This window comes from Apodemus sylvaticus, chromosome 19 (genome assembly GCF_947179515.1).
Source record: "Apodemus sylvaticus chromosome 19, mApoSyl1.1, whole genome shotgun sequence".
NCBI classification, from domain to species: Eukaryota; Metazoa; Chordata; class Mammalia; order Rodentia; family Muridae; genus Apodemus; species Apodemus sylvaticus.
Genome location: NC_067490.1, coordinates 10,555,842 through 10,568,075, shown reverse-complemented (window position 1 = coordinate 10,568,075; position 12,234 = coordinate 10,555,842). Strand labels below are relative to the sequence as shown.

Genomic DNA, 12,234 nt, shown 5'->3' with positions numbered 1-12,234 from the left:
TGGGAGCCAGAAAACAGCGTCAGAGTCCATGAAACCAGAGTTAGGAATAATTGTAAGTTGCCAGGCTGGTCCTGGGAACAGAGTATTCAATTGATGAGCCATTTCTCCTAGCCCCGTCTACATGATTCTGAAGTCACCACGTGTGCACTGCTGGATACCAGGTGGAAGGTACTGTTAGCATGCTTCTGTATACCACACATTCACGCTTGCACATACACCTGTGCACACCTGTGCACATATACATGAATGTGGTCCCATGTGCAGTCAGTACCCATCCAAACCTGTGGATATAACCACCTGACCATGTACACCAGTATACTCATAACACAGGTGTTTGCCTGTTCGTGTGTGCACATACAGGCCTGTATCCATGTACACACGACGGTATCCATGCTCACCTGTGTTCCCTTAGTAGGACTCCAGTTAGCAAGTGCAGGAACGGACGCTCCCAGGTCTCACCACGGGCAACTTGTCCTCTTAGTAACAGGGAAGGCAGCTTATAAACCAAGCATCTGTATAAAAGGTCATTTTTATTTGGTGCCTCTGGGAAATGGCTTCATATCACACATTGTCACAGACCCAGACCCACTGGATTGTCCCATTCCTCGGACAGCAGAGCCTGAGACAGGCACGGTGGCTTTGATTAGCCATTTGTGACCCTGAGCACACACGTCCCTCCATAGGACAAGTGCTTTGGGCAACTGCTGCGGGATTTGTGGAGTCAAGCTGATGAGCACGGTGTTGCCTTGCCCTGGCGCTCGGGCTTGGCTGGGGTTGGGTTTTGCTCTGGACAGGGTCTCAGGGAGTCACCAGAGAGGCCAGTCTGAGAGACAAACCTGAGGATGGGCCCCATGTCATACTGGCCCTTGGAAAAAAAAATGAGCACGCTGGCTAAGTCTGGCCTCTGCCCACGGTGACAGGGGACAGGGTCAGATGTGGGGTCACAGTGAGTACTGAGCTCGGAAACCTGCTCTGGCAGGGAGTGTGGTTGCAGGAGAGTGGGGGAGACAGGAGCGCTGTCAAGTGTGTATAGACCCAGTTACCACCTAGATGAGCAGGTGCCCACCTGGACAACTGGCACAGCCACCGGGCAGTGAGGGAGGATCCTGCACTGCCTGCCCTGCGCTGTCCCCAGCACATGCGTGCATGTGACTGCTCTCTGAACAGTCTGCACAGAAAGGCGCCAGGCTAGTGAACGTCTGCAGGTCTTAGGCAGCAACTGTAGTCGTCAGCCTCTCGCGGGGACCCAGCTATGATCCGACTTCGCCAGGAAGCTCTCTACCAAGCGTGGAGGAAGAAGGGACTGTGATACTGGCTGGCCAGTTCAAGTGGGGGGGAGGAAGGGCAGGAAGTCTGTTTTAAAAAAATATACTCTTTGGCTTCCTTTTATTTCTTGAGGATTACATAAGATGGGAACTCTACGGGAGCGTATCCCAGCCAGGCCCTGGGTGCTGGCTGGGTGCTCCCCGCACTGTGTCAAAAGTTCTGCAGCACCTCCGTCCGCCATCCTAGCTGGCAGAGGCCCTATTTGGAGAAAGAGGTCATGAAGCTATTCTCAATGCACAGGACGATGTAGCTGTTGTGGCAGCTCGCAGCCTTCTGTTCCAGGAGCCTGCCTGACAGCAGGGAGGAGGCCTGACCCGTAGCCCCTGTCGCTTCAGTCCTCCATGTCTCACAGTAACTTTCCATCAGCCTGCGCCCACTGGGGTCTGAACCGTGCCATACGCTCTTCTGCGGCCTGCAAGGTATACAGATTGTCAGCTGCCTGGAGACCACTAAGGGTAAGAAGACAGAGGCCAGCCGCCATCTTTGGGAACAATAGGGCAATGGGACTGTAAAAGGCTGCTGTGACCTACAGAACTTAGGGTCCACCTCTCAGATGTGCAGCCCTGTAGAGGAAGAGGGTGTTGGGGGTGCAGCCGGGGCCAGAGGACCGCTCAGCTGGTCTTTCCTCCACTGATGATGACAGAACTGGCTTTTCAGAAGCCTCGCTTGACACATGCTAAAAACTGAGCTCTAATACCAGGGCTTAGTCATGTAGTCATGTAGGGGCCTCGTGGGTGTGCCTCTTGGGGAAAGCAGACAGATGGTCAGGGTCCAAGTACTGCACTAGACATGTGTGTCCAGCTCCCCAAAGAGCTGGTATCGTAATCTGCTATGGCTTTGAGGGTTCCTACAACCTCATGGCTTAAACCCACCCTGATCGCCCATTCCCATGTTCTAGGTTCTACGATTTTATGACGTGTATCAGTCTAGAAGATTAAAGTCTTGGTCACATCTCCTAATGCTGGGGGAACATACCAGGCTGGGTGTCTCAGGACATCTCTGCCGTCGAAGGAAAAGATGCGGGCCCCAGGTTGCAGTTGACCCTGGGAGCCAGTAAACAGGGTGTCCCAGCTGGGAAATAGCACCTCGTCCTACAGGAGAGAGAGCAGGGACTTCAGTTACCCATTGCATCGGGTCAGAGGAATGACCATTAGGGAGACCACAAGAGACCAACACATGGAGCTGAGGCACAGATAGCCCCGTCTCCAAGGTAGGGCCTATCACAGTGAGTGAAACCCGTAACTACCCTCCCAAGCCTGAGACCGTGGGGTCTGTAAGTCCACATCACGGGCCCTGAGAATCCCAGCTCTCTTTATAGGAAAGACCCAGGAATAAAGAAAGACACATGATGGATAAGACCCGTGGCAGAGATGCCAGGCGAGGTGGCACATAGAAATGACTCCATGTCACTTTGGGCTACGTGGTCAGCAGCACAGGAACCATGAGAAAGGCCTACAGAGAAGAGCCAGGACCCTGGGTGGGTAGGGGATCCGAAGGGCTTTGTGGGGAATATTGGGGAATGGTAAGGCCCTGCTATGAATTCACACCTGAGACCAAGGCCTGGGTAAAAATGGAGACAGAAAGCCGGGCGGTAGTGGCGCACACTTGTAATCCCAGCACTCTGGGAGGCAGAGGCAGGTGGATTTCTGAGTTCGAGGCCAGCCTGGTCTACAGACTTTCGGCCTTCCAGAACCTTCGGGACAGGTTCCGCCTACCTTCAGGTTGACGATGGGCACGGACCCTCGGTCAGCACGGCGCACGATGCTGTAGAGGTCCTGCAGCCGAGAGGACAGAAAGGCCCGGAAGGTGCCAGACAGCCCCACGGCTCGGGCTTGCTGAAAGCATTGGAAATCTGCCCCACGAATACCACGCATGCCTCCAGACAGAGGGGTGTTCAGGGCCACCAGGTGGAGCTGCCGGAAAAACCATGTAAGGGTCAAGGGTCACATCACAAGCTGTGTCACACGAAACCCTCTCGTCTGTGGGATGCATACCCACAGCACGGTGCGCTCAGGCAGAGCCCATGAGGGATGAGACCAGTCACTTGAGTGACAACCTTCAAGCAACCCTTTCCTGGCCCCTCTCAGCCTAGAGCAGCAGAGGCAAGTCTCAGGATCTGAGTGATCCCAGCAGATCCCCAAGATAGCCCCTGCTACCCCTTTTCCTGTGAGCAGAGACAGGGACCAGCTCAGCCTGGCTGTAGGGCAACTGCCTGTCCCTGGCTGCCCCACCCTCTGTAGGACAGAGACACTTTTTCTTGCCATATTAAAGATTAGTAGAGACTGGCTCCTAAGTGCTTGATTTCACTGATAACCACTAAGTCACCAGAGAAAAGGCAAGTCCCTGGCCTAAATGATGAGCAGCCCATGTAATTGAAAAACCTACCCATAGATCCCCTATCCAAAGTACTCCCTCTGGCAGCTCTGAGGCGATTTCCCTCTATCCTGCTCAGACCCGGGGCTGGATGGACACACAACCCATCATCCTGGACACTCACCACTGGCTGAAAGTCCTGGTGAGTATGGGCAGGTGAGGTGGTGGGGCGCGCTGGTGGCGGGTGCACGTAAGAACCGTGGTGGTGTGGAACGCCAGGGTAAGGCTGGCGGTCTGGCAGGCGTGGTGGGTTGGCCAAGATGTCGTCTGCTCGCCAGGGTCGTGCCGTGGAATAGGAGTGCTCCCTCCGGGTATACGGGCTGCTCTCATGAAGCTGTACCAATGGTGGTTGCAAGGCAGCGACCTCATTGCCCTAAGAATGGATACACGGAAGGCCTGGAGTAGCTCTTCACCGGGACATCCCCTTCCTCTGTCTATTCTGTGCCTTCAGGCGGGATGGGGCTGGGCCTGAGGTGGTTAGAAGGAAGCTATACCCTGAACTCTTAGGTACAGCCTTGAGCCAGGAAGATAGTTCTGTGTCACCACAGCCTCCTCAGGGTTCTTGAATGCTGGTCAAACTAAGGCCCCACATTGTATTAGTCAGCTGTCACATGTCCTTTGAACTCACTGAGAGAGGCCGGCTCTGGATTTACCTACTCCCCATCTCACGCGCAAGCATATTTATCCCAAAGTACCCTCCAAGGTCTGTGATGGTTTTTCTACGCTTGGCCCAGGGAGTGATATTACTGGAGTAGGTGTGGCCTTGTGGGAGGGAGGAAGGGTGTCACTGTGGGTGTGGGCATTAAGACCCTTGTCCTAGCTGCCTAGAAGCCAGTCTTCTAGCTACCTTTGGAACAAGATGCAGAACTCTCAGCTCCTCCTGCACCATGCCTGCCTGGACGCTGCTATGCTCCCGCCTTGATGATAATGGACTGAACCTCTGAAATGTTCTGTCCCCAATGAAATGTTGTCCTTTATAAGAACCGGCTGGGTCATGGTGTCTGTTCACAGCAATAAAACCCTAAGACAAAGGTCCCTTGCCTGGAGATGGCCCCACTCACTGTGGTGTGGAGGAAAGAGACTACCACAACAGGCCAAGAGCAAAGCACGATGCTCCCTGGACTTTCAGTCCCAATGTGGGTCCAGAGGCATTGACTTAAGTCCTGGCCTTCCCCTGCTCGAGGCTACCTTCTAACAGCTGAACGGAGGGAAAAGGCTCCTTACCGTCCCATGCGGGAGGGCTGTCCGGGCCTCCAGCTGAAAGGTAACAGCAGGGGTTATTCCGGCACACTTCAGGGCCAGGGCCTCTCATCTGTCGCCCTCTGCCCACAGCCCCTCCCTCTGGAAGAGGCCTGTCCAAAGAGGGCTGTGACTGCGCCCCACACTCTTTGGCTCCAAGTGAGCAGTGGGTCCTGGTTAGACCTAGAGTCGATACCACAGACTGGTCTAGGCCAGATGGAAGGGCTAGGAGACAGGAAGGAACTGCAGGACAGGACTGCCAGGCTCACAGGCCCGGAACCTAAAAACTGGTATCCAGCAGTCCTTCATCTTGAGTCATCCTTCCAGTCCTGAGGATACTCATCACAGTGGTATTTATTTATTATTGTATGTATGTATGTATGTGTGTGTGTATCTATCTATGTATATATGTGCATGTGTATATGCATGTTCACACATGCATGAATATATATGTGCACATGGTATGGTGTGTGTGGAGGTTGGAAGCATTGGTTCTCTCCTTCCACCTTTTGTGAGTTCTGGAAATCAAACTCATGTTGATAAGTTTGTGTGGCACATGTCTGTACCCACTGAGCCACCCGGCCATCCCCACCGTGGTATTTCTATAGCGTAACACTAGGACACAAAGCATCAGTAGCCTACAGGCATCTCGAGGCCAGCAAGGTACCAAGATGAGCCCTGATACTTCATCCCATCATAGCCCCTTACAGGATAGCATAAGGACATCGGCCATGAGCCGCCTGGGGGCTTGCGTTAGGACCCTACCTCATGTTATATTGCTGTAAGCAGAGTCTGGCCTCTAAATGTTTGAACCCTGGGACCATTTGGCTTCCTGACAGCAGAGGCGACCATGAGCCCGAGTAAACCCAGTCCACCCTTAAGGTACCTCATGCTGGGCCTTTAGTCTTAGCAATAATCAAATAAGTAATAAAATGTTCATTTACCGCTTACCCTTAAAGCGCAGAGGAACCCACTTACTAATTTTGAAAGTGTTTACTCTGTAAAAGATTTAAAGAAATCCTTCCATCCTTGCTGTGGACACTAGAGGGAAGAGGGTCCCCAGAGAACTCACCAGCACCTTCCGGAAGCCATTTCTAACGCGAACATAGAGTTCTTCCTTCTCGGCCACAAAGATGAGCCAACCCTCAGGCACCTCGCGTATCTTGTCGAGCATGGTCTGGTAGGTGGCCCAGATCCTCACCTGCTGCAATCCCAACCCAAGTCCAATATGAGTCCCACTGCCCAGAGCACCCAGAACTCCCGGGATTCAGGAGGCCAGAAGGAAACTCTGGGTAGACACCCTTCTTCATCCGGCTGTCCCCAAGTAAGGGGAGTGAAGGTTATAGAGGTAAGCACCTTGGGGACTCCAGGGTCCCACAGACACCAATCTCTGCACCCAGCGGACTGATGGTGAAGGCTTCATTATGTGCCATCTGCCCCTCCACCCCTACTCCAGATTGTCACACCTTGGCCAGCTGGACACTTACCCCGGCAGAGGCACCCATGGCTCCTGGGGGACCTGGGGGGCCAGGTGGGCCCGGAGGACCAGGAACACTGACAGCTACAAGAGAAATCAAGCTGCGAACTCCTGACCACATGGGCAGCTCTCAGGAACCCAGACTCACTCCCCTCTCTCTTACTTACTCTGTCTATGAGGACCAGGGAAGGAGGGAGGGCCGGGGGGTCCTGGGGGTCCTGGGGGTCCCTGGCGCCCCTCATAGCCAATGCCAGGAGGTCCCTGAGGGCCAGGAGGGCCAGGTGGGCCCCGAATGCTCTCTCCCTTTGGACCCTAGGAACAACAAAGAAGCCCTTCAATGTACCCTGCATGCCTTGGGCTGGGAGCACATCTGCTCATAGCCCCAGAGGTGGTAGAAGCCTTTGAGACTTGTACAGCCCTGTCTACCACAGAACCCCTTTTGCTGAAGATATGGTTGGGACAAAGGAACAGCCCCAAAGCTCCCCAGTGATCCAGTCAGAAGCTAGGTCCGTGGTTCCCTTGAGTCCTCGTGACAGATGGCATGTCCCGCCCCTGGGAAAGCTAAAAAGAACAGCCTTGAGACGCACACGTGCCCACCCAGCCTCCTGCCCACAGAGAGGCTAATAACGTGGGGTCTCGGGCAGCTGAGCTTGGTATACAAACAAGCACAATGTGCCCCTTGACTGTGCCCAAGCTCAGCGTGGGGACACCTACTGGAGGCCTGGGAGGGTGGGGCGGTGGCGCACTCGGGCTTACCGGAAGTCCAGGGTATCCAGGGGGTCCAGGGGGTCCAGGTACACTTGAGCTGAAGAATCCACCGCCAGGAGCCCCAGGTTCTCCCCTCTCTCCCTTCTGTCCCACATCCCCTCGGTCTCCCTTGTCCCCCTAAAATGGTCATCAGAGCCAGATGAGGATTATAAGTTGGCATGGACCCCATGAGTCATGGGTACCTCCTTGGTCCTTAAGAGCTTGCCCCACCCCCGTCCCAACAGGGACGATGGTGAGCGTCCACATGGCAGGACACTACCAAAAGGCCACTCACTGTTCCTCTTGGGAGAAAGTGGCTTCTTGGCTCAATGTGACTAGACACTTCTCAGCAGGGACAAAGGCACCTGCCTGGACACTAGCCACCCAATCAAGACATCCACGTCCCCTACCACCTCACCCCCGACTGGACCGACCACCTCACCTACCTTCATTTCAGCCTCCAGGTGGAAAAGGTCAATAGGGAACTGCCCTGCAGGGGAGGGAAGGGAGGTTAGGGTCGTACTGAGATGACAGTAGACCCTACTGACTACGTAAGCTCCCCTCGCTCACCCCGTCTGCCTTCCTCGATTTGTGTAAGGACTGCATGTTTTCTTAAATTTACTCCCCATGAATGGATTTTTTTTTAATTTTGGGGTTTTTTTTTAATGTTTTTGGTTGGTCATTTTATTTTGTTTTGTTTTGTTTCAGAGTTGCATTTGCGAATGAAAGTTCATGGCTGGCCATTGGCTTTTCTGATCGCGCTCCATCCTGTGGCCTGGAGAGATGTGCTCCCTCATCCTGACAGTCACCCACAGATCCTCATGGGGGGTGTGCATTAAAGTCCTGCTGTGTAAACTGGCTTCTTCCCCTAGGCCTCTGGCTTCAAGAAGCCTGGTCCTGTCCCCTCAGGGGTAAGGTCTCAGCGAGGCCCAGGGCTCCTCCTCTGAGCCATTTCCTGTTTGTTGACTTGTCTACAGAGACGGGGAGCTGTTTTGGCATCTTGGGAGAAGTAACTTAATCTTTCTTCGTCTTTGTTACTTCATACATAAATAAAACATAACTTTATTTATTTCTGTCTCTAAATCACCTTCTTGTTCTCATCAAATGTGGTGTTTGGTTTCTCTAGTACCTTGGGCGGAAGGTGCAGAAACATTGCATTTAAGGCCTGAAATTCTGTGAACAAAGTAGTTAATTCACTTTTTCAAGGATAGCAAGCTCTGGTCACCTTTGCCTGTTGCTGCCCTCCTTGCAGCCCTTGCCTTGTGGAATTACTGTCTCGGAGGCCTCTTGCCACTATATAAGATAGTCCTGAATAGTGACCCCGCACGGCCCAGCCATCTTACGGGTGTGTTACCTGGGATCGGAGGTGACAGCTGTCACTAGCAGGACCTAAGCTGCAGCCCCTATCCTAGGACCTCTGTAGAGCTAGGTCATGGCCTACAGGACCCTGTGACAGGCTTCTAAGACGGGCCTCACCAGCATCCCCAGCCCAGACTGCCTTAGGGGTCTTTTATTTCTCCTTTGACTTGCAAGCTGCCTGGACCAGTCCTCCAAGACAGATGCTCACTCACCAGGGTTCTTATTCTACATTCACAAGACCGCCTCCCGCTAAGCCTGCAGAACCTGCTTCTGCCTGCAGGGATTGGTCCTCGTGCTCAGCCTGTGGCCAGAGATGATGCAGACAAGCATTGGTAGCGGCTGAACCCTTCTGTCTCCAAGTTCAATTCTCAGATAACAGCTGGGATGGTTTGTCTATGCTTGGCCCAGGGAGTGGCACTATTAGGAAGTGTGGCCTTGTTGGAGGAGGTGAGTCACTGAGTGTGGCCTTGTGTTGGAGTGGGTGTGTTACTGTGAGTGTAGGCTTTTAATACCATCATTCTAGCTGCCTGGAAGCCAGTCTTCCCCTAGCAGATGAAGATGTAGAACTCTCAGCTCCTCCTGCACCAGGCCTGCCTGGATGCTGCCATGCTCCTGCCTTGATAATATTGGACTGAACCTCTGAACCTGTAAGCCAGCCCCCATTAAATGTTATCCTTGTAAGAGTTGCCTTGGTCATGGTGCCTGCTCACAGCAATAAAACCCTAATACAATGGCCTTTTTTTTTCTTGTTCATTTTCCTCTGTATCCTGATGCTCTGCTATTGTAGGCGAGTGAGTTCAGTTCCTGGATTGTCCTGGCAGATCGACTTTGAGCAAGATAAGCGCTTTTCTATTCCCGGTCATATTTCCCAAGATGCACTTGGTCACAGACGCATTTGTCTGTGGCACACCTTGCTGGCCATCGCTAGCTCCCTTCTCCTGGGACAGTTCTCTCCATCTCCACCTTTGAGCTTGCCCGTCCTAATGGAGGGGGTCTCCCTGTGTCTCTCTGGGCAACCAGTCCACTCCCGTCCTGACTGCCAACAGAAGTGCCCAGGCTCAGCCACTGAAAGCCTGAGTTTAAATCTATTTTATTTCCTCAGTTCTCCCCGCTCTGTGTTTCTTCTCCCTTGTCTCGGTTAACATCAAGCTTTCTTCTGTATTCTTGTTATTTATCTTGCGTCAGGCATCCAGCTGCACATTCCTGGCTCTGGAAAGTTCGTCTGCACCCTTGACCCCGGCTAAACATCAGAGATGCTCCAGAGAGTCTGAGCCTATGGCGGTGCAGCCTGGATCCTTCCTGCTGCGTGGTCAGCTGTTTCCCACTTCCCGGCCCCTTCTGGGACTGCTTGTCTCTCCCTGGAGGCTTGCACTGCGCCCCAGGCTGCTGGATGCTCAGGCTGCCCTCTTTGGGCAGAGTTAGCCGTGGAATCCTGCATGAATTCTGATGTGGAACATCAGAGCGCCCCACCCCACCCCCTCTGATGTTCGGAAGCACTCGGGCAGGCGGGGTCTCCTGATTTCACTCACTCCTTTCTCCAGCTTTCTTGGGCATCTTCTGACTGTAGGAAGCACGGCAAATCTTTTCTTAGCTTTGCAAACGGAGCCATTTTGCCCTCGACTGCCATTTCTCTTGGACTCTCCAGTGCCACGCGTGCCAGACGATTGCTGTGCCCTTCCATGGGGAGCTGCTCTTTCTCGTTTTCCACTGGCTAGGTGCCGAGATGGCCTCTCCCAGCTCACCCTCACTGTCTCAAGGGCTCATGCCCCCAAGTTCTCTGAACTCTTGCATCCCAAGATTTACCCAGACACCCCTCTTCTCTGAGATGATTCTCTTTCCTTTTAGGTCTGGGACATGATGCTCTCTAAGTCTTGATCCCAGCCTGGGGACTATTTCCCAGGAGGCCTAGGTACCAGGTTTTCTCTATCTCTGCCTGGTTCTTTGTTCAAGTGGCCATGTCTTCCTTATAATGCCACACACGGTGAGTACTCATGGTGGGCAGAACTTGAGGCTCCAGTGTGGTTTTGCTTTGCTGTAGCAGAATCCCACTAGCACAGGCATGCCAACGCGTCTGTGGGCTGAGGTGAGCGGATGGCCTCAGCTTTTGTTTGTTTGTTTGGTATGGTTTTCAAGACAGTATCTCTGTGTAGCCCTGTCTGTCCTGGAACTCCCTCTGTAGACCAGGTTGGCCTCGAACTCAGATACTCCCACCTCTGCCTCCCGAGGACTGGGATCAAAGGCGTGCGCCACCAACACCCAGATGAGGCTTCTCAACTCTTTCCCAGCTTTCCTAGATCCTCTTGGTGGAGGTCGGTCAGGCTAACATGGGTGCTGCCAGGGAATGCTCAATGCTCACTGGGAAGAGCAGCCCTGCTTGTTGTATCTCTCAGCTAGCGGGTGACAGGGACATCCCAGGGTGACAGGGACATCCCATTGGCTGCTCTTCCCGGCATGCCCTACCCACCTCTGCCCTAGCTCCAAGCTGAAAGGCTGACTGGGGATCCTATATCCAGCTCGAATCAAGACTTGGTAAGTTGAGAAAGTGCTTTGTCCCCCCAGAGGGTTGGACAGCACCCATAGTATAGTGGGTGTCTAGCACCCCAAGGACTCCGGTCCCCAGCTCTGGAGCTGGCTATACCCAACAACCCTCCACCTGGACGGTACAGAACATGCTCACCTGGTGGCCCAGGTGGGCCCACCTCTCCTTTGTCACCCTTTGGTCCTGAAGGCCCCGGCACACCTGGAGGGAGAAGCCCCAAAGCTATCAGGGAAAGCCCCTCCCACCAGTGTCCCTAACCCTGGCTACTGTTTGTGCACAGCGGCCTCCACAGAAAGGCTGTGGAGATGGGAGTGGCGCAGCACAACCAGAATTAGAGCTCAGGAGGAGGAAATGTGTGTTGGGGGGAGGGGAACAAAGCCGTATGTTGGGGGAGGGGAAGCCACTGCCCTTTGCACCTACTGATGTGTGGGACTGTTCCTGCACCCATGCCAAGAAATCTTGGGTGGTCACCCCCAGCATCAGTGACCCCAGTTAGACTCCCTGGACAGTCGTCACGCCAGATGCGTGTGCTATTAGAAGTAGGGTACGGGGGCTAGAGAGATGGCTCCTCAGCGTTTAAGAGTGCTGACTGCTCTTCCAGAGGTCCTGAGTTCAAATCCCAGCAACCACATGGTGGCGCACAACCATTTGTAATGGGACGCCCTCTACTGGTGTGTCTGGAGAGAGCAATGGTATACTCATACATAAAATAAGTAAATTAAACTTTAAAAAAAAAAAAAGAAGTAGTAGGTTGTAGGTACGGCCTAGCTAAGAGGTATTCAGGAACAAGATACTCAGAGCTAGCAGAGAGTCAAGGCCCGCAGCTTCCGTTTTCCTAATCAGTTTGACGTTACTATCCTGCTGCCGTCTCCTACCACCCCAAACCTCCAAACGCACTGCGAGCCCCGAGGTCCTCACCTTGCTGTCCTGGTAGTCCAGATCGGCCATACTCCACAAATGCCTACAAATACCAAGTGGGTTAGGGGAGAGGGGAAGTGTGGGCGGAGGGTCAGCGCTCTAGAAAACAAGACTACCAGAGTCCCCAAGACAAGAAGTCCCAGGGCCCCTCCCCAGAGCCCAATCAGCACCCTTTCCATAGGAACTCTGAAGTAAGGGCAGGGTCTAGATCAAGAATCCTGGGTGCTGGAGAGATGGCTCAGTGGTTAAGATCCCC

General features: G+C 53.6%; 1 protein-coding gene across 6 annotated transcripts in view; it reads right to left on the bottom strand.

The window, feature by feature from the left end:
- Positions 1–513: 513 nt before the first annotated feature.
- The window catches only part of Col18a1 (collagen type XVIII alpha 1 chain), a 113,283-nt gene continuing 101,562 nt past the window's right edge, over positions 514–12,234 (bottom strand). For 4 of the 6 annotated variants that reach the window (XM_052163224.1, XM_052163221.1, XM_052163222.1 and 1 more), the window contains 12 exons: positions 11,979–12,021; positions 11,199–11,261; positions 7,609–7,652; positions 7,172–7,300; positions 6,583–6,727; positions 6,426–6,499; positions 6,011–6,142; positions 4,924–4,956; positions 3,824–4,072; positions 3,042–3,239; positions 2,302–2,417; positions 514–1,738 (listed from right to left, as the gene is read on the bottom strand). In XM_052163224.1, coding sequence (XP_052019184.1) covers positions 1,525–1,738; positions 2,302–2,417; positions 3,042–3,239; positions 3,824–4,072; positions 4,924–4,956; positions 6,011–6,142; positions 6,426–6,499; positions 6,583–6,727; positions 7,172–7,300; positions 7,609–7,652; positions 11,199–11,261; positions 11,979–12,021 — 1,440 coding nt within the window. In that variant the 3' untranslated portion in view covers positions 514–1,524. The remainder of the gene's footprint in view (positions 1,739–2,301; positions 2,418–3,041; positions 3,240–3,823; positions 4,073–4,923; positions 4,957–6,010; positions 6,143–6,425; positions 6,500–6,582; positions 6,728–7,171; positions 7,301–7,608; positions 7,653–11,198; positions 11,262–11,978; positions 12,022–12,234) is intronic. The other 2 variants (XM_052163225.1, XM_052163223.1) reach the window with 1 other exon arrangement.